At 47.3% G+C, this 22,698-nt stretch overlaps 1 protein-coding gene across 1 annotated transcript; it reads right to left on the bottom strand.

Annotated features, from left to right (window-relative positions):
• Nucleotides 1-18,963: 18,963 nt before the first annotated feature.
• LOC141113758 (E3 SUMO-protein ligase ZBED1-like) lies at nucleotides 18,964-20,884 on the bottom strand. The gene is given in 2 exon segments (XM_073607039.1): nucleotides 18,964-19,291; nucleotides 19,293-20,884. Coding segments are annotated over 2 exon segments (1,920 nt in total).
• Between the last annotated feature and the right edge of the window lie 1,814 nt (nucleotides 20,885-22,698).

Below are 22,698 nucleotides of genomic sequence, written 5' to 3'. Positions count from 1 at the left end.
GGGTGGAAGTGGGAGAAGGAGAGGGCTCCTGGGTGGAAGTGGGAGAAAGAGAGGGCTCCTGGGTGGAAGTGGGAGAAGGAGAGGGCTCCTGGGTGTTTGGAGAAGGAGAGGGCCCCTGGGTGGCCATTTAGTCAACAAGAGGGCCCCTGATTGGCCGTGGGAGAAGGAGAAGGCACGTGGGTGTTTGGAGGAGGAGAGGGCCCCTGGGTGGCCAGAGAAGAAGGAGAAGGCACCTGGGTGGTTGGCAGAGGAGTGGGCCCCTGGCTGTTTGAAGGAGAAGGAGATGGCTCCAGGGTTGGCCAAAATTGGAAGAGCTGGTCCTTGGGTGGTTGGAGGAGGAGAGGGTGTCACCCTTCTGCCCTGAGGACAGGGACACCGAGGACGGGGGACACCCTTCTCTCCCCCCGGAGGATGGGGACACTCTTTTCTCCCCCAGAGGACTTGGTAGCTGACTTTATCAAGAAATGTGAAGACAACAGTCTGCCATGAGCAGTATTGACATAAGGGTGGGCTGTCATTGATTGGGTGACATCACTAGGAAAGATCGTATTGGCTAAGTCTGAAAACATCTGATCAGCCTTGGGTCTTCAACTTGGATGAAAGGAATTGATGGCAGGGTAGGACGACAAGAATGTGAATTAGAAGTGATGATTTCTGTGCCTGGGTGTTTGTGTCTAACAATCTACATAATGTGTAAAGTGAGAGCAGCAACATAAGTGTTTATTGTCCATCAGAACATCTCCACATACATGAGACTCGATGTCAGGGAAGAAATTAAATGAAGAGGAGTAAACCTCAGGCTGCCCCCGTGTTATATACTGGCGATCTCATATCTGGATAGAGGGGGAGAATTTCACAACTTACGGAGACACAACTGAGCGAGGGCGTGGCTACAGGAGCGGTGCCAGTAAGTACAGTCCTTGATAGTCATGTAAGGGGAGCACACAGAGGGGTCTGTTCTGATAAGAGCAGGAGGGCCCTCACACAATACACATGGCAGGCAGGGCGATGAGGTTGGCACACTCAGGGTGATCAGGCAGGGCGGTGAGATTGGCACACTCAAGGTGATCAGGCAGGGCGGTGAGGTTGGCACACTCAGGGTGATCAGGCAGGGCGGTGAGGTTGGCACACTCTGGGTGATCAGGCAGGTCGGTGAGGTTGGCACACTCAGGGTGATCAGGTTCCTGTTCTTAGGGGAGGTGGGGTCCTGGTCCCCAGGGAAGATGGGGTCCCTAGGTGAGATGGAGTCCCCGTTGCCAGGGGTTACTGTCCGTAGGCAGGATGTGTTCCCCATTGCTAGGGGAGATGGTGTTCCTGTCCCCAGGGGAGAAGGGGGGACCCCGTCCTCCAGGGGGAGAGGAGGGTGTCCCCGTCCTCCGGGGGAGAGAAGGGTGTCCCCGTCCTCCGGTGTCCCCATCTTCCGGGGGAGAGTAGGGTGTCCCCGTCCTCCGGGGGGAGAGAGGGGTGTCCCCGTCCTCCGGGGAGAGAAGGGTGTCCCCATCCTCCGGTGTCCCCATCCTCCGGGGGAGAGAAGGGTGTCCCCGTCCTCCGGGGGAGAGAAGGGTGTCCCCATCCTCCAGGGGGGAGAAGGGTGTCCCCATCCTCTGGTGTCCACATCCTCTGGGGGGAGAGAAGGGTGTCCCCATCCTCCGTTGTCCCCATCCTCCGGGGGAGAGAAGGGTGTGCCCGTCCTCCGGTGTCCCCGCCCTCGGGGGGAGAGAAGGGTGTCCCCGTCCTCCGGGGGAGCGAAGGGTGTCCCCATCCTCCGGGGGGAGAGAAGGGTGTCCCCGTCCTCCGGGGGGAGAGAAGGGTGTCCCCGTCCTCCGGTGTCCACATCCTCTGGGGGGAGAGAAGGGTGTCCCCATCCTCGGGGGGGAGAGAAGGGTGTCCCCATCCTCCGGAAGGGAGAGAAGGGTGTCCCCGTCCTCCGGGGGGAGAGAAGGGTGTCCCCGTCCTCCGGGGGGAGAGAACGGTGTCTCCATCCTCTGGTGTCTCCGTCCTCTGGGGGAGAGAAGGGTGTCCCCGTCCTCTGGGGGAGAGAAGGGTGTCCCCGTCTCCAGCTCTTCCAATTTCGGCCAACCCTGGGGCCATCTCCTTCTCCTTGAAAAACTGCCAGGGGCTGTTTTTCCACCCTGGTTGGCAAAACAGCCAGGGGCTGTTTTGCCAACCACCCTGGTTCCCTCTGCTTCTCCCCCGGCCACCCAGGGGCACTCTTCTTCACTAAATGGCCACCCAAGTGCTCTCTCCTTCTCCACCCGCCACCCAGGGGCTCTCTCCTTCTCCACCGGCCACCCAGTGGCTCTCTCCTTCTCCCACATCCACTCAGGGGCTCTCTCCTCCCACATCCACCCAGGGGCTCTCTCCTTCTCCCACGTCCACCCAGGGGCCCTCTCCTTCTCCCACATCCACCCAAGAGCAATCTCCTTCTTTCAAGTCCACCCAGGAGCCTTCTCCTTCTCCCTAAGCCACCAGTGACCCCAAACCGGGTCACACATGCGCTCTGCCCTCGGAGGACCCAGTACCCACCGTCCTAGGACGCCATGATGATGGTGTACAAGTCTCCAGTGTGAGGGCTACAGGTAAACTCGCACTCAGCTTCTTTGGCCCCTGATTGGAGGAAAAGCAGCGGAGGCAATCCAGCCCCCAGCACTTGACAGAGATCAAAGACCAGTGGCGGCCCGTGCATTGTGGGCGCACGGGTGCCGCCCTCCCTATTCATGTGCTTGGCCCCTTTCAGGAAGCCGGACACATGAATTACTATAGCGGGGATAGGCGGGGGGTGTATTTTGAAGCACGTGATTAGAGCCAGAGGCTCTAATAGGCTTCAAAAAAGGGTGGGCACTGCTTCCCGATCCCACCCTGTTGTGTGGCATAGCAAATGAATTTTTGCTATTTTCACACTAACTTTCTTCCCTGCCAGTCAGCCACGGAAGAGGAGGAGGAATACCCATCACTCGGTAAGTGCCGCCAGACTGGCCAGGCGCGGGGGGGTTTCATGAAGTGAAAGCTGAGCCGGGGACATGCCTGGCTGCATATGATTGGGCACAAGTGGCTGCATATGATTGGTCACAAGTGGCTGCGTATGGCAGGCACAAGTGGCTGCGTATGGCGGGCACAAGTGGCTGCGTATGACGGGCACAACTGGCTGCGTATGACAGGCACAAGTGGCTGCGTATGACGGACACATGTGGCTGCATTTGATGGGCACAAGTGGCTGCATTTGACAATTGATTGGGGGGTGGTTTCAGTATTTTTCAGTTTGTTTGCGCCCCCCCAAATTTTTGAGCACCAGCCGCCACTGTCACAGACACTGCTGTATAATTTTCCTTGACCTCCTGTATATGTATTTTGCAGGGCTGTGCACAGACAGATTTGTGTAAGTGGAGACTCAGTGTGTCAGGCTGCTGTTTTCCTTCCTGAACAGATTGCATAGCCCTTCACATTATGTACATCATGCAGTGTGGATGCTTAATAGGGGCGGGGCTGGCAGCTGGAGGCGGTGCTGATGATAATGTAATTAAGGAACTCGCACCGCCTCCCCGCTCGAGTCTAAAATTTTCATCGACTGAAAGGAGAGTCTGCGCATGCGCGGTGAAGCTGCGCATGCGCAGTGGAGCCCGCCATCGGCTGTGTTGTGACGTAGCCACACCGGAATTGACACGGTCAAGGTTCTGCATTGGTGAAGGAATTTTTTACCGCACCGGACCCACACACACAATCTTACCTCTTTTCAGGGCAAGGTATAGAATGCTGTCTGCAAGCTTTATATAACAAAGGTTTTTGTCCTAATGAGGCAATTGAAAACACATGCACCGTCCATGAAACACACAAAATGCAAGTTCACCCAATGTAGAGACAGAACTTCAAAGTGGGTACACCTCTTAAGGATGTCCTTAAATTACTAACCCAAAAAAAACACACTCTCTGAGCATGCCCAGAAACATCCAAGTGCTGTTAACACACAAAAACACAAAAAAAAACAGTCCCTGAGCATGCCCAGACCAACTCAAATGCAGCTAGCATAAAATAAGCCACACCCCCATCCAAAATTAAGCACATCATCCAGCATGTCCTTATTTAAGGTTAAGACAAAAGAAGGTTGAAAAAAGTACTGGACTGCATAAAAAATGCACCAAAAACGTATCATAATCGCACTGGAATGCATCAAAAATGCACATGCAGAAAAGCATCTGGAATGCATCTGGACTGCATTTCTATGGAGTGAACTAGCCCTAAAGCTAGTAACTTGAAGGGTGGGGGGGTTACTCTGCCTGTAAAATGGTGCATCTGTAACATGTTTCCAAAATGCTGCTTCAAAGATGTACGGCTTTAGAGAAAACGTACAAATCGACATTGCAGCTGCAAGATTTTAACACAAAACCAAAATTAGCCTACCCCCCTCAATACATACAAGGCCATTTGGGGCTGTAAAGGCTTAAAATGAGAACCCCCCCTCCACGTGAAAAAGACCACCCCAAAATCAATAAATATTGTGCCCCTCTCCCACACACTAACAAACCCTTAGCCAAACATACAGCAAGCCAGCCCATGAAAGGGGGGTGTATGCTTTGGGGCAGGAGGGCCTTGGGAACCCCAAAAGTCAATCAATTTGTTCCCATATTCAGGGGGACAAGGGCCTCTTCCACACAACCCTAGGCTGGGGTTGTGGGGGCTGCAGACAGGGGGCTTTATGGAATGTGGAAAACCCCTTTAAACTAGTGGGTACAAGGTGCTTTGTGGTTGGTATTGGGCTGAGCCCAACATGCCCCAAAGGCAGCCAGCTACGTTGAGTGCATGTGGCCTTGTATGGTTCAGGAGGGGGTTTGGCAATCGCTCTTCTTGCCCCTTTCCTAGCTGGCCCTGTTGTATGCCCTGAAAAAAGATGTGGTTTGGATTGATGAAGGCAGCTCACAGCCTTTTGAGAATGGAGTGGAGTGTGGAGTTCCCCTTTAAAAGCAAAAGCTAACCCAAGGAAATCATATGCATTAGAGGGGGAAGGTTAAATGCCCTTTTAGGAGCTAGAGTAGCGAGAGTCTTTTTACATAATTTTAACAAGGTGCATGTCACGTGTTGGCAACTTAACATGCTAACGTGACCTGTGTGCAAATATCATTAAAAAAATACATAATGTTGAACCAGCATAAACAAAAAATTGTTAAGTTTAGAGTTGCGCCTGTTCAACCCACGCAATTGCATTTGCACTGCTTGACGTTTACTAAGATTTTGGCTGCTCAATGAACAAGCGCATTTGAGCGAGCGCAAGTACCGCTTGTGCATGCGCAGTGCTTAAATTGATCTCATGCAGTTCTAAGCGTACTTGCAGGCACAGCAAGCTTGCTCAGAAAAAGTAGTTACTTTCTCATTCTATTTTGGCCATGTTTGTTACTTGGACAGTTGTTACTATACTTCCTCACATCACCCCATAATATTGGCACCTCCATCTTCTGTTAATATTGAATTGAAAATGCCATGCACCATGTCCATAGTGGTGCTCAGATGTCATTCTCCGTGCGCCGAGATCACTATAGTAAATGGGGATTAGCACTCTGTTACCGGCGCAAATGTTTCGGAAATATGAAATTGTACTTTGCTCTTCGGCATGCACCTCTACTGATGGCGCAAACATTTTGTAAATCAGCCCAATAGTCTTTTGCTTGGTCAGGCTCTAAGTCATAATAGGCTTTCTGCTATTCCCCAGATAACAGAGGGGCCCCCAGGCCAGCCCACTGCTCCTTAGGCCACTTATCCCTTTCAGCAGTCTTTTCAAATGCGGTCAAAAACACCTCAGGATCATCCTCTCCAGTAATTTTCGGCAGTAAATGTCACACAAAATTATGCGGTATTAGTAGAACCACTGGCCTCACTGGTCTGTGGACATTACTGCATTAAAGTGGATGTAAACCCAAATTTTTTTTTTTATGTCATAATGTAGGGTATAAGATTTCCTATCATTTGAGCCCAGTCTTGCCACACAGAGTTAATCCAGCTCTAAACAATCCTCTTTTATTGTTCAGTGAGATAAATCTTGACAAACAGAGAAAAACTTTGTCAAATCCTCCCCCTTGCTGTGAGTGACAGGTGATTTACATATCTCGTGCACTAGCCTAAGAGACATGCATTATTTTTTAATTCCCTCCCACTCCTTTCTTCAGCAGCTCTGCAAGGATTGGCTGTTCCACACCTCAGCATGATTTGGCATGCTGAACTCATGTGGTTACTTTCCTGTCTTTTCACTGGAAGTTAGAGATCATAGCAGAAGTTCAGTGTAAGAAATACACAGGAGAAAATGCATATCGACAAGGGGAGTGTAGAGGTGGGCGGGGAGTCTAATGACATCACGACTCCACCCACCAAGTTCCAGACAACAGACCCACCCACAGAATCTGCAGTTTTTCGGCTCTCATAACAGACAGAGGGGAGACATTTGACAGGTAAAGATACATGCAGGAAGTGTTAGGAAGGGACACCCATACCTCAGATGGGCCTAACCCACAATTTTCCACAATTATTTAACTAGCACCGCCTTCAAAGACCCAATAGACCCCCTGCCACATTACACGAGTGTGACACCTCGTGGCCCGCATGTACCCTCCTGCTAAAAACTTGCTACCTCCTAGTTCACCTTTTTCCTGGTTTTGTTGATCTTTTCAACAGAGCGAGCCATACGCCACGCAGGCCTGGCAACTATATCAGACCACACAACTTAGCCCAACCCAACAGATAGCACAATAAGTTACAATAAATGAGGGCGCACATATTACCAAAATCTGACCGCTTAAAATCGCTGAATGACCTGGTCATTAAGTCCCCATCGGACCGCTTCCATTGCCGCCCCAATCCGAAAGTAATGAGAAGAACAGTTGTCTACACTCCAACCAGTGGACAACAGGCATTTACTGAACACCGCCCTAAACTGGAATAGAGACATTGCTGTCCCTTCCACATGCATAAAGTAAACTCCCGGAAGATTTGCCCAAAACTGTGAAAAAAACCCCACAACCCGGATAGGGCAAACTGGAGAAGAGGGAACCCCACAAGTCAATCCAAGAACCCCTCCCAGACTGATCAGTGTTAGATTTACCCAATACATAGAATACCCAATTTAGTGTCCCATAACCACACATCCTGTACGCTCATACCACGTTTGTTACTGCTTACCAATTCCCCCACCCGAAAAGCCCCCCAAAAAATGGCCAGCACAAAGACGACCCAGAACAAGGCAACCTCATAGGCAGAAAAAACATGTGTACATCATTGTCCTTATGAGAACACCCCCCATCCTCATTCACCAGATCGCTCCATTCCTGACACACTCCGCAGTAGGAGGACCAAGTTGACGCACATACTGAATGACGAATTAAGAACTTGGAAGTGGCAAGGCAATTCTCCACAGCTGCTTAGGGCATGGTATTCCGCGCTGCTCTGCTTCCAGTACCAACTGATGGAATCTGTTCCACTGGAAACGAGACAAAGCGTCAGCCAGGAGTTATCAACTCTTGAAACTTACACAATTCCATGGAGAGTACAATGGGAAAACAGTTCCCAAAAAGCCAAATTATGCACTAAACCAACCTCCCTCCATTCCACTGGCCAACCAACTCTCAGTACTTCAACGACCCTGACAGCAGGTTCCATAACCAGCAGTGCCCGCCGCGTCAGTGAACCGTTCTAGATCAAAATTGGAAATCACCTGCTCCAGCCAAAGAGACCATTGTAAGAAACCAGAAATGAATCCCACACTGGCAAGTCCTCACGCTGATCCTGCCCCAGCCCAACATAAGGATGTAGCAGCTGCCAGTCGTCTACAAAAAACGTGGCCCATGGGCATACTGCAACAAGCAAAATTCAACTTGCCCAAGAGAGATTGCACAGCATAAAGTTTTTTTTTGCCTTGCCCGGTGGCAGAAACTTTCCCCTTCAGATCTTTGTGTTTGCCCAACGGCAAATGACATTCCATCACCACGGTGTCGATGACAATACCCAGAAACTCAGTGGCCAGGCCTTCCGTCTTAGGGACCAATGGCACACCATAAAAATGGAAAACGTGATTGACCATGGCCAAAAGTGAGGCATAGATAGTACCTCCAGCAGGCCCTATGCACAAGAAATCATCTAAGTCATGAATGACTGAATTAGGCCTGAAGCATCCCGAACCGCCCATTCCTAAAAGGAACTAAACATTTCAAAAAATAAACAAGAAATGGCACAGACCATTGGTAAACATCTATCAACAAAATTCTGCCCTTGCAATTTGCACCCAGTAGATGGCAATATCTAGGATGTACCGGCAACTAACGAAAGGCTGCCGCAATATCAGTTTTGGCCAACAACGTACCTTTACCATACCTAGGAACCCACGACACTGCTATATCAAAAGAAGTATAGGACACCATACAAAGCTCCAGATCAATGGCATCATTTACTGAACCCCCTTTAGGATGCAACAAGTGATGAATAAGGCATAACTTATTTGGTTCTTTTTTGGGGATAATACCCAAAGGGGAAATGCTGGTGGTGAATCAAAAGGGGGCCAGCCATGCGACCCAAAGCAACTACTTTGAAAAGTTTGCCTGAAAACGACCACTGGAAGTAAACAAGATGACTGAAAGCTATCAGCCATAGGAGGAACAACCAGCAACTGGCAGGGTATCAGAAAAACCCTACGAGAAACCCAGCTGCAACACACAAGCTGCTTTTCTTTTCTCCATTCACTTCCCTCTTTCCAGCATCACCTCCATTTCCTTTTCCATGCTTGAAGCATCTGGACAGCGCATGAGACCCTCCACACCCTGAATAGTCATGACGGAAACAGCACGCAGTGCCAAACTTGCAAAATTCGGCATTGAATTGCCGACATAACCCCCTGCGACTTGCAGCCAGTTGTGATAAGGTAGCCACACCCTTGGCTCCAACCTCAAAGGGAGTAACCGAACTCTGTGGAGATGACATCAGTTGCATCCAGAGAATGAAGTTTTTGTGGTCCCACTGTAAAGAAGGCAGGACTGCCTTGTGCTGACAAAATTGTTTGTCATAGCGAAACAAAGCAACCCCACCATAGACTCGCTGGGCTTCGCCGATAGAGTCCAGATAACAAAATGGGGAGCAATTCTCAGGGGCCTTTTCCCCAATGACACTAGCTAAAATTGCACTCGCCTGCAACCAGTTTGAGAATGTACGGGTAATCAACCGACACCGCCGTTTTTCTTCCTCCTTCTTACATCCATCTGGTCTAACTTTAAATTTACGTTTCTCCAGTGGCAACAAAAATACATTTCCACATACTCACCTTTCCATAGACGCTCCTTCACTTCCGGTTTTAGATGAGCACCCAAAGGTCCTTCAAAACACATATAAACATCGCATTTTTGCAGCATTTGCCAGAGGTACCCCATCAACCCCAGTGACTCCTTTGTCAGCTGCTTTGTCGTCCAAACCATTACCAGCTGTAGTTACAGCAGACACTGCCAGCCGTTGACCGGAGGAATCCAATGGTCCCACGCCCGATCCCTGCTGAGCTGTCAACTAAGCCCCCATTTTGAACATAAGTAATTTATCTTCTTCACTGATGATACGGCACTGATGGGCACCAATGAGGCAGCACTGATAAGGCGGCACTGATGAACTGCACTAATACGCGGCACTGATGGGCACTGATATGCAGCACCAGGGCCAAATAAAGGGCATTGTGGGCCTGGTGCTGCAGTGGAGCAGGTTTGGGAGTGGCAGGGCTATGGCGTAAGTAACGTCATATCCCAGCTCCCCTCTTACTGGCCACCCTCCTGTGTTTCCAAGAGCCTGTGCTGGCTTGTGCCCAGACTTGGTTGCAGCCACACAGGTGTAATCCTAGGAAAGCCTGGCATTTGATTTACCAAGCTTCCGTAAGAGCCATGTGTCGGTGTGCTCTGGGGTGAAAGTTTTCCAGCCATCAGGCTACAGTGATCACTGTCAGCAGCTATAGCAGCCAGCAGTGATTGACAAAAAAAAAATGACGCGCTGGTTGTACTGGAGTCAGTTGATTGAATTCTGTACTACCAGTCTGCACATAGATTGAAATTCTGCTGTTTCAGCATAAATTTCAGTCTGTCTATGGTGGCTTACGTCCACCAGTCTCTGGGTTTAATAACAACCTGAAATCTTCTGACAGGGGTGCTCCACCTAGGTGTAAAAATTCACTTTGCATTCTACCTCATATACATAACTCTCTTTAGGTATAAGATGTGTAAACAATAAGGTGAGAGCACATCTAATACCCACAAGAGTAATGGAAATAAGGTGCATTCAAAGTGAACCATGCCATTCGCTGGAGGGATTGGCATTTAGAAGGTTAAAACAGGCAGGGAGGAAATGTGGTACTATCTCCTCACTGCCTGTCAAATGCCTCAGAAAAGTGACCCAAGCATGGATCGCTTTTCAATGGAGTGGCAGTGCCTGCGACAAGTGAGTACAAGCCTTAGGGCTCACACTGGTGTGCTGTGTTTAGCTGCAGTGCTGGTGTACTGGTGGTATTCCTTAGCCATAGCCCCCCAGACTTCTTTTAGGTTGCACATTTTTGCTGCATTTTCTGAAAGTGCACCAAAGATGCAGCATGCAGGACTTTTTTTGTGCACTTTCAGAACATGCAGTAAAAATGTGCAACCTAATAGAGGTCTATGGGACTAGAGTCACCATGCAGGAAGACTACCTGCTCTGCAGCCAAACCGCAGCATACCAATGTCAGTGTGAACCTCTTCATACCACCTAGGGCAAGGTACTGTCACAGGCTGCTAGAAAGAAAGGGAAGGAGAGGGATTTGGAAGAAAGAGCGGGGAGGGAGGAAAAGCTCACTTAAATGGACACTCACTTGATTCGACCCAACTACTCAGTTTTAACTCTCCTGCCCACACATCCTCTTCACAGACAGCACACGGGTTGCCCGGAGTGTAGGCGGGGAAAGAAAGAGCAGATCTACCAGCCGTTCGTGTGGATGAGGGAGGGGCTGAACTGGGCTGCCCATGCCTGTTTTCGCCCCTAGATAATCTCCCACCATATGATGCAGACGCTGCAGTTGGGATGTGAAAAGGCATTTGAAAGGCATCACTGAGGTGGCCCTCTTCTCCACCGCTCCTCTCTTAACCAGCAGAAGCCTCAAAACTATGTTTCCCACCAGACTGTAACCTACCAGAGTAGGGAAAGGCGTTACATAAACTCCTCTTTAAGGTGTCCTCAAAAGATTTAATCTTATGCTCCCTCTGGACGGGATGAGTTCCGAGACTTTCCCCTTGTAACAGTGGTCAAGGAAGGTTTCCAACCAATAGTGATCTTTCTCCTTGATGCCACATATTCTCTGGTCCTTTTGCAGGCTTTGAAGACTGAGGAAGCCCATGCACCGCAAGTTTGCAGAGGCATGAGAAGCAGACTCCTCAGAGGTCACTGAGGATTACAGTATCTGGAACTGCCTCCTCCTAGCCACACACTATTCTCAAGGGTTCTGGGGATGGAAAACCAACTTTTTAAGGGTTGACTTATATCTTGCTCTGCTTCAATGCCTCCAAAACTCACAGAATCCTCCTCCTCTCTCTCCTCTTGTGTGTTCTGTGGTGTGGCAAGAATGGTGGCTGCATAAAGCCTGCCTTGAGAGGAAAGGAAGTCCTCCTCTTCCTCCTGCTGCTCTGCCTTGAGTGCCCTGTCCATAATGCCACACAGAGTCTGCTTCAGCAGGAACACAACAGGAATTATGTCACTGATGCATGGATTGTTACGGCTCACCATGCTTGTGGCCTCTTCAAATGGTGACAGTACAGTGCATGCATCCTTTATTGGCATGGGTAAAAAAAGTGTTGTGCCCTACTCTCACAGGTACTTGTTGATGGCCCTCTGCTGCATGTGCAGCTGCTGCAGCATTGCCAAAGTCGAGTTCCACCTGGTGGGCATGTCACAAATCAAGCGGTTTACAGGCAGGTGGAATTACCGCTGAATTTCAGCCAACCGAGCACTGACTGTGTATGACCGCCTGAAATGGCATTCTGCTTTAGCAGATCTTTCAACCCTGGGTACCTATTTAAGAAATGCTGCACCACCAAATTAAGGACATGTGCCAGGCATGGCACATGTGTCAACTTTCCCTGTCTAAGGGCAGACAGGAGGTTTGTGCCACTATCGCACAACACCATTCCTGGCTCCAGCTGACGTAGTGTGAACCACCTATGGGCCTGCCCATGCAGAGCTGCAAGAATGTCTGCTCCTGTCCTCTAAACAGACCAGCTGAAGCACTGCATGGAACCTTTTAGCCTGACTCATTGAATAGCTTTTTGAGCGCTTAGGGGGTACTTGTGGTTCATAGGACAATTCAGCAGAGCAGGGCATGAAGGAGGAGGAGGAGGGGGTAGAGCTGACAAATCTCACATCACTAGCTGTATAGAGACGTGGCGGCACAACAAGCTGCAGCATTGAGCCATGTCCTGAATCCCTCCAACTTGAAAGCAGAGTTGCTCAGTGTGCTGTGAACGAAATATATCGTACCTGACCATGCTTGCTGGACCAAGTGTCAGCAGTAACATGGACCTTACGACTGACTGTCTTGTCCAATGATGCCACAACATTGCTTTCCATGTAATGGTACAGAGCTGAAATGGACTTTCATGAAAATAAATAGCGACTGGGAAACTGCCATTGTGGTACAGCACATTCTGTAAACTCACAGAAGAGGGCATAATCCACTAGACTGAAAGGCAGGAGCTGTAAAGCCAGCAGCTTTGACAAGCTTGAATTTAGATGCTGGATATGTGGGTGTCAGTGACTGTATTTTTTTTTCCTGCCACTGGAGATGGGGCAGAGAAGTTTGCCTGCTATAGTCTACAGCTGGTGGTGTGCTACTGGCAGACATGCTGCAAGGACCTGGAACACCCTCCGCTATACCATCATCGCCATCAGTGGAGGCTGCTGAGAGGTCATGAGGTATAGAGGGGGAGAGTGGAAAGGTGAGGAGTGAGGAGCAGAATTGTGTCTCTTGTGTGGTTATCAGGTGCTCTTGCGCATGGGCTGAGTGATGGGAGGTTAAATTCCTTGTCAAGCATGTGGTACCCAAATGGTGGTGTTTTTGCCACGCTTGATGTGCTTAAGACCAGAAGAAGATGGAGGAAGAAGCGGGGGAAAGAAGAAGACATTATTAATAAAGGAATTGTCAAAAACCGGCTATTGTGTTTTTTTTTTTTTCCATTTTGAGACTTTTTATGTGAAATGGTAGGGGTACATCGTACCTTATTACAAATTCACACAGGGGGGAGGCCGGGATCTGGGGGTCCCCTTGTTCCAGATTCCGATAAGCCCCCCGCCCGCATACCCCCACAACCACCGGGCAAGGGTTGTGGGGATGAGGCCCTTGTCCCCATCAACATGGGGACAAGGGGCTTTGGGGGGCTACCCCAAAGCACCCTCCCCATGTTGAGGGCATGTGGACTGGTACGGTTCAGGAGGGGGGTGCTCTCTCGTCCCCCCTCCCTTCTTTTCCTGCCACCTGCCAGGTTACGTGCTCGGATAAGGGTCTGGTATGGGTTTTGAGGGGGGCCCCTACGCCATTTTTTAAAAAATTTTGGCACAGGGTTCCCCTTAAAATCCATACCAGACCTAAAGGGCCTGGTATGGATTTTAGGGGGACCCCCACGCAGTTTTTTTTTAAATTTTGATTCGAGGTTCCCCTTAATATTCATACCAGACCCAAAGGGCCTGGTAACGGAGTTGGGGGGATCCCATGCTCTTTTTTTCAATGATTTTTATCTATATTGCCAAGACCCGATAATTTATTACAGCTGCGATCAGTTTTAAATGACAATTTTTCCTTTAGATATCTCATTTTGCTGTGGTACTGTTCTAAACACGGGAAAAATGCGTCACTTTACAGGCATACTATAGACACCCCCCAGGCACGATATTTAAAGGAATATTTCATTTTTATTGTTTCAATTTAAGCATTAAAAAAATCACTGCTCCCGAAAAAACAGCCGTTTAAAAAAAAAAAAAATTTTCACTGATACATGTCCCCTGGGGCAGGAACCAGGTCCCCAAACACTTTTTATGACAATAACTTGCATATCAAATGAACACTTTTGATTTTTCATGTTCATGTCCCATAGACTTTAACGGTGTTCCAACGGCTTTCGAATTTGCCCCGAACACCGCATATTGTTCGGTGTTCGGAGAACTTATGCTCGGGCCGAACCGTTCACCAATCCCTAATCAGCAGCACATGTACTAGAAAAGGCCCAAACAGCTGAGCTGTGGGCCGGGAGATAACAGTTCCACAATGTGATGGAATAGGGTGGGTGCTCTCTACTCTTCCATGAAGGCTGCCTCTTTGGTGTTGTGCGTCACCCTCACTTTCCTCCTCTGCTCTATCCAGCACCCAAGGCGTGTCAGTGACCACTAGGCATGAGCTCGCTGTCCGAGATGAACACAAGTTCGACTTGAACATCGGGTGTTCGTTTGTTCGCAAACGAACTGAACATATGGGGCGTTCGTGGGAAATGCGAGCACGGCGGAACGCCCCATAATGCACTGCAAGATCGCAGTGCATTGTCATCTGATGATTGGCCAAAGCATGCACCTGACCTGTATGCTTTGGCCAATCACATCGCGCTCTTCTGCGAGAGCCATAATTGTCCAATCATTGCTCAGATAAGATAAGATAAGATTTATTGTCATTGTAGAAAACAAATTCACAATGAAATTACAGTTCTACTCCACACATTATTCATACATCACAATTATGAACCATGCATTTACCACACAGGATATAATTATACCATATATATTTAATTATGCCAAAAATTATATATATATATATATATATATATATATATATATATATATATATATATATATATATATATATATATATATATATATATATATATATATATATATATATATATATATACACTGTGGGGATGGAAAGTATTCAGACCCCCTTAAATTTTTCACTCATTGTTATATTGCAGCTATTTGCTAAAATCATTTAAGTTCATTTTTTTCCTCATTAATGTACACACAGCACCCCATATTGACAGAAAAACACAGAATTGTTGACATTTTTACAGATTTATTAAAAAAGAAAAACTGAAACATCGCATGATCCTAAGTATTCAGACCCTTTGCTCAGTATTTAGTAGAAGTACCCTTTTGATCTAATACAGACATGAGTCTTTTTGGGAAAGATGCAACAAGTTTTTCACACCTGGATTTGGGGATCCTCTGCCATTCCTCCTTGCAGATCCTCTCCAGTTCTGTCAGGTTGGATGGTAAACGTTGGTGGACAGCCATTTTTAGGTCTCTCCAGAGATGCTCAATTGGGTTTAAGTCGGGGCTCTGGCTGGGCCATTCAAGAACAGTCACGGAATTGTTGTGAAGCCACTACTTCATTATTTTAGCTGTGTGCTTAGGGTCATTGTCTTGATGGAAGGTAAACCTTCGGCCCAGTCTGAGGTCCTAAACACTCTGGAGAAGGTTTTCGTCCAGGATATCCCTGTACTTGGCCGCATTCATCTTTCCCTCGATTGCAACCAGTTGTCCTGTCCCTGCAGCTGAAAAACACCCCCACAGCATGATGCTGCCACCACCATGCTTCACTATTGGGACTGTATTGGACAGGTGATGAGCAGTGCCTGGTTTTCTCCACACAGAGAATTAAGGCCAAAAAGTTCTATCTTGGTCTCATCAGACCAAAGAATCTTATTTCTCTCCATCTTGGAGTCCTTCAGGTGTTTTTTAGCAAACTCCATGTGGGCTTTCATGTGTCTTGCACTAAGGAGAGGCTTCCGTCGGGCCACTCTGCCATAAAGCCCTGACTGGTGGAGGGCTGCAGTGATGGTTGACTTTGTACAACTTTCTCCCATCTCCCGACTGCATCTCTGGAGCTCAGCCACAGTGATCTTTGGGTTCTTCTTTACCTCTCTCACCAAGGCTCTTCTCCCCCGATAGCTCAGTTTGGCCGGACGGCCAGCTCTAGGAAGGGTTCCATTTAAGGATTATGGGGGTCAATGTGCTCTTAGGAACCTTAAGTGCAGCAGAAATAGTTTTGTAACCTTGGCCAGATCTGTGCCTTGCCACAATTCTGTCTCTGAGCTCTTCAGGCAGTTCCTTCGACCTCATGATTCTCATTTGCTCTGACATGCACTGTGAGCTGTAAGGTCTTATATAGACAGGTGTGTGGCTTTCCTAATCAGTATAATCAAACACAGCTGGACTCAAATGAAGGTGTAGAACCATCTCAAGGATGATCAGAAGAAATGGACAGCACCTGAGTTAAATATATGAGTGTCACTGCAAAGGGTCTGAATTCTTAGGACCATGTGATATTTCAGTTTTTCTTTTTTAATAAATCTGCAAAAATATCAACAATTCTGTGTTTTTCTGTCAATATGGGGTGCTGTGTGTACATTAATGAGGAAAAAAATGAACTTAAATGATTTTAGCAAATGGCTGCAATATAACAAAGAGTAAAAAATTTAAGGGGGTCTGAATACTTTCCGTCCCCACTGTATATGTGTGTGTGTCCCGTATTATAAAAGTATAAAAAGTGTCCTCATATTAAAAACTAACCAATACAATAAAATGTGACCTCTCTCATTTCATTCCTGCATTGATAGCCTTAATAGCCCTGGGAAAGAAGCTCTCTTTAAATCTATTTGTCCTTGTTTTAATCACCCTAAAACGTCTCCCAGATGGCAATAATTCAAAGAAATGACAACCAGGATGAGTCTGGTCTCTCACTATTTTTCCTGCTCTACAAAGGCAACAAGTCTCATATATTTCCTCTAGAGAGACAAGTTCACACCCTGACCCTACAATTTTCTGCGCTATTCAAACCACTCTCTTTTAGAGCATTTTTATCTGCCTGCGTACAACTAGGATACCAAACTAAGTCTTCACCCCACACTATATAAGGCTGCTTCCAACGGCGGCCATGTGTAGTGTTGCCGTGGATGGAGAGAGAGAGAGAGATTGAGCTAAATTAGGAAGGCAGGTTATTTAGTGCAGGCACTGTAATATATATATATACATATATATTATATATATACACAGTATCTCACAAAAGTGTTCCTTAACAGTGACGCATTTACCAGGTCGGAAGTCTGCGCCCTAAGTGCGTCTAATCCAACGTCAACAGGGAGAAAGGTGGAAATGGCTTGCCTACCAGATCTGCTTCTGGATGCTGTAGGAAGAAACGCCGGAAATCAAAACAAGATAAGGCATCAACAACCACATTATAGACACCACTTATGAACTCCCCCTGAAAATGAAAATGGTACCTGAGGCCCAACCATGTCAGCCTGCACATGAAGGACATTATCGGGAAAGACCCGGATCTACCTTAATTGATAATATCAGCTGTGGCCCAGTTATTGGTAAAGAAAACAACAGTGTGCCCAGCCCAAGTGGGTTCCCAAGTGACAGTAGCAGCCACTATTGGATAAATCTCAAAAAGTGCAGAAGTCTGAGCAAACGTGGAAATGTTGAAAACCTCAGGGGGCCATGGGCTGGCCAACCACTGACATCCAAAAATAGATGAAAAACCCACTAAGGCTGCGGCATCAGAGAAAATCCTGGGGGACACGGACGTAGGAGGATGGATAAACATGGTGATCCTGTTCCAGCTGCACATGAACTGATCCCACATGAGCAGATCTGCATGAGCATCGGCTTGTAATTTCATGGCCGAATCAGTGTCCTGATACAGGGGAAGAAGAGCCAACAGCCTTGAAACAAATGACCTTCCCTGAGGAATATTCCTCATGGCAAAGTTGAGCATGCCTAACAGCAACTGCAACTCCTTCTTCTTGGAGCGCACCGAACACACTTTGCTGCTCCAGCACATAACCGTTGAATCCACCTACAACAAAACCATGAAGTATACAATGAAATGATGGTGAAAAACAACAAGAAATTACACAATGAAGTGATCACCTGAAGCATGTGCATACTGGTGAAACCATGTATAAAAACGTGCAGCGCTACTTATAATGGGAAAATACAATCGTAATATTGCATGCAGTATAACATTAAAGACACATAGATATAAATGCCACACACTTCATGTGACCGTAATATAAAAAGCTCCAGCAGATATCATGTGACCCGTAGTATAAAATGCTCCAGCAAATATCTGTTGGGTATAAACAAGTTGCAAAGAAAAAAGTCACTTGTTGTAAATAAAATAATTCCGTTTCCCGTGTGAGTGGTTAATGAGACCGCAGACAGATATAGTGTGTCCCCCACATGGAAGCAGTGCAGGCTTACCGGATAAGTTGGACTCATGCAAACATACGCTTAATGAGTCAATAAGGCTTATATTGCCAACCGGCAATGGAATAGGTGGTTCAGCCAGATAAATGATGTAATCCGGGTAGCATCAAGGATTTTCACTAGGGACTCCCCAACTTTTAACTTGGTCTCGATGAAAGTGACCCATAAAAAAGAGAAGGGGACCATATAGTATAATAACGTTTGGTATAACCAATTTATTTAAAAAGTAGAACACTTACATTTTCCAAGATAAAAAAGCACTTGTAATAAAATTGTGGCAGGCAGTGGAGTCTCCCTTAAATTTTTTTTTTTCACTTCTTAAAACTATTTCGACTATCCAGTGCATTTTGCAGCATGCGTGCGTCGACTGCAACCAATGATAAAAATGGGTTTTCTGAATTAAAATTCAACTGCTGGGGCCATTGTTTTTTTAGAGTTGGATGAACATGTAGTCCAAGATTTCAAACAGCTTTGCTTCTAAACTTGATGGCAAGTAGGATGGCCAGATCCCCTGGTGAAGTCTGAATAGTGGGGCACCGTGTAAAATGGATACATGCCAGAACATGAACCTCTCAGTATTACTACATCTTGTTTTAGAATCCAGGATCAAAAAGGCACCCCCATGATTAATGTGCTTAACTCTGGGTCCCAGAATTTTCAGTCTAAACCCAGACGCTGAACCTCAGGTTACACTTCTTTCAGATTCCACTCTAGAAAGTCTTTATTCTGATGCAAGAAAAGAATGGGAGACAAATATTTTGGTTCCAGAGCAGCTTTTCGGCTTTGTAGTGGATCTTGTAGCATGTGAAAGACATTTTTAGCTTTCACAGCAGTGGCAGGTATGGCAAGGTACTGCTGAGCTAATCGGGCCAATGCTGGATATCTGTGATGATTACTGTTCCACCACTGAAGAGGGTCAGCTGTACATTTACAGACAGGTTCCACTATATAATTTTCCAGCTGGTGATGGGCTTCAGGCAAGGCAACTGTTGGATCTTTTCCAAGCAGAAGGTCAAATGCTGTCAAAACCAACAGCAGGAATGTCGTCCTGGACAGGACGGAGTGTGTCAATACTGCCTTCAGGTACACAAGTCAGAGACCACTGCTGGTCAGTAACACTTGGGTCCAAAAGCATATTTCTGACCCTTACATGTAGTTCTCCTCTTGCCCATGGTTTAAGGAACCTGAGCTCTTTAAAACGAGGGTCCAAAAATGAAGCAATGGCTGCTGAGCTGAGAATTAGTTTCCCTTCATCCAACATATCCCAGTGTCTACAGATCTCGGCTCGTATTTGATTTGCAGCAGCTTTCATGGCACTGTGGTTAGCTTCACAACTTTGTCCAATGGAATTGAAGATGCCAAAAAGACACGGCATTAGTGAGGAGATAGAAGCATTCTGTTCTTCTTGCAGAAACAGTGTAGCAAGCCATATAGGCTCCAACGCTGGTACCAAATCCTGAATCAACTTCCAGTGCTGCTCAGACAGGTTTTCTGCCTTATGTTCCTCTAGAATAGAAAGGATGGCCCACTTGAGGTCCAGCAAGCTCTGACACATTTCTAAAGTTGAGATCCAGTAGGTCTCTGTATCTAGCACCAGCCTTGGCTTGTTCATAGCTTCCAGCTTAGAATTGAGAAAGCAACTGGCTTTGAAGTCCTCTTGGAAGAAGCTCACCAAGTCTCTAGCTGCTGTAAGAGCTTCTTGCACTTCTAGGACCTCTAGCCCTACTTTTACACAACCCTGTAAACTATGGGCAGTACAGCAGAGGCTGGTCCACCCATATGCATCTTTGAAAGATTTGAAATAAGTTGACAGCATGGATGATTTATCATGCACAACACAGGACACTCGATTACTACACAGGCCAAATTCCGCCACCATAGCGTGCAAGTGCTCTCCCAGGTCATTGTCCGCTTTGGCTTGGTAAACAGGGTGCATTTCCAGTAGGGATATACAAAACCGCCAGTTACTGTCAATAACATTTGCTGAAATGGAGAGGTAGGATCTTTTAGCATTATCAGCCCAATTCTCAATTGATAGGACAACCGATGGGGCAGCCTGAAGACAACATTTGAGCTGCTGTTTCATTACATTGCATTTGTGCCATAACATACTAGCTAGATGGGCTTGGGTTGGCAGCTCAATGTTTGGTTCCAAGAAATTAACTAGCCGGGCAAAGCCCTTCTCTTCAACCACTGAAAGGGAATGGAGGTTGCTGATAATCATCTCTAGTACCAAGTTAGCAATCACTTGTGCCTGAGGTTCTGAAATTGAAGGACAAATGCTGTCTGAGGGCAGTGCTTGCCTCAGTCTCTTGGTTGCTCCATCCCGGTCAGGAAAGTCCAGTTCAGGATGTTCCTTAATTTGAGAGATGCTAGAATTGTGCACATTATGCATTCTGAGCAGATGTTTTCTCATACCCGTGGTGCCATTGTGGAAGGAAAACTGCTTCTTACACACTTTGCATTCAACAAAGGTGTCTCCAAGCTTTGTGTAATAGTTCCACGTCTTAGATTTGAAATGGTCCATGGACACTTTGGAGGATGTCCCTGTTACACTCATTACCTTTTCGCTTTTCCTTCTTGCTGTGGCACGTAAATTAGATGCCATCACATATTCGTAAGTCACTACACTTCTCTGACCGTCCGATCCTCCGCTCACACCCCGGCCGGGCTCTCCAGTCCTCTCCACTGCCTGCCACAATTTTATTACAAGCGCTTTTTTATCTTGGAAAATGTAAGTGTTCTACTTTTTAAATAAATTGGTTATACCAAACGTTATTATACTATATGGTCCCCTTCTCTTTTTTATGGGTCACTTTCATCGAGACCAAGTTAAAAGTTGGGGAGTCCCTAGTGAAAATCCTTGATGCTATCCGGATTACATCATTATCTGGCTGAACCACCTATTCCATTGCCGGTTGGCAATATAAGCCTTATTGACTCATTAAGCGTATGTTTGCATGAGTCCAACTTATCTGGTAAGCCTGCACTGCTTCCATGTGGGGGACACACTATATCTGTCTGCGGTCTCATTAACCACTCACACGGGAAACTGAATTATTTTATTTACAAGTGACTTTTTTTTTGCAACTTGTTTATACCCAACAGATATTTGCTGGAGCATTTTATACTACAGGTCACATGATATCTGCTGGAGCTTTTTATATTACGGTCACATGAAGTGTGTGGCATTTATATCTATGTGTCTTTAATGTTATACTGCATGCAATATTACGATTGTATTTTCCCATTATAAGTAGCGCTGCACGTTTTTATACATCCTTTCTTTACAAATTTTCTGTTTTGTTGTGTGAGCTGCTATCCTAATAGAGTAAGCGCAGAGTTTTTGGTTTTTGTAAAAACTGGTGAAACCAGGCTACTAAGTACTGATGACGTGATTGTGGCTGCCTGTGATTGTGGCTGACGTGTGGCCACCAAATGGTAATAACGAGATGCGGCAGAATGCCTGGGAATGTCAGTGGATTCTATGATAAATGGCCCAAGGTGCTGCAGTGGCTGACCGCGACCAGGACTGCCACCAAGGACTGGCATGGAACACCGTGGGTGTTGGTGACTAGGCAAACTCTCAAAACCATGGTGCAGCAGACCCTGACCGCCACCAGGACAGTGCTGTCTGTCACACCACATCTGAACCCTGAAGGTCAGACAGCAGTGTGCCACCCCCCCCAACACCTGGCCCCGCACCTACCTGAGCAGAACACCGTACCTGAAATACACCGCGGAAGGTCCAGTGATGAAAAAAGACATCAGACTCAAACAAGCACTGGAGAAAGAGGAGCGTCCCCACCACCGACCACTACCTGGAGATGACGTCACTGATGGAAGCCTGCATGATCCGAACACATACCTATGAATTCCTGTGCTCACAACACTGCCTGCCCACCTGAGAGCTGCAGCATGCATCTCCAAACATGAATGCCATGAGACCCCTTGTGCTCGAGGCCGAGGGAAGCAGGATGCGTGTACCCTGTACCTGTAATGCGTGAACCCGTATGTGCAGTGCATGTGGCGAGTGATGGCCCAAATGATGGGCAGTGGCCACCAGCTGTGAAACTACAGGGCTCAGCAGGCCTGACCTAAATGATGTTGGTGATGCTCCCAGTTCCCTGGTCTCTGATGAGAGTACGCCCGAGATGGAGAGCCTGAATTAACCCATGGATGACCCAGTAAATGGTAGTGCACGAGGTGACAAGTGACTCTGTGAAACCCCCAAAGCAGAATAACAACTTGCGCTGGTAGCTGCAGTATGCCAGCGCACGTCCACCATCATGCTCAGCCATGCACCTGCAGCAGCACCTCTGCACCTTCCCCCCTCAGCCCCACTGTCCCCCACCTACCTCCGCCCGGGTGCTGCAAAGCTTTCCCAGTGATAGAGTGGCTGGTATCCAAACCGCCAGCCGA

Source organism: Aquarana catesbeiana, linkage group LG12, assembly GCF_042186555.1.
Source record: "Aquarana catesbeiana isolate 2022-GZ linkage group LG12, ASM4218655v1, whole genome shotgun sequence".
In the NCBI taxonomy this organism is placed as follows: Eukaryota; Metazoa; Chordata; class Amphibia; order Anura; family Ranidae; genus Aquarana; species Aquarana catesbeiana.
The sequence above is the reverse complement of the archived record's forward strand: the minus strand, read 5'-3'. Positions and strand labels throughout refer to the sequence as shown.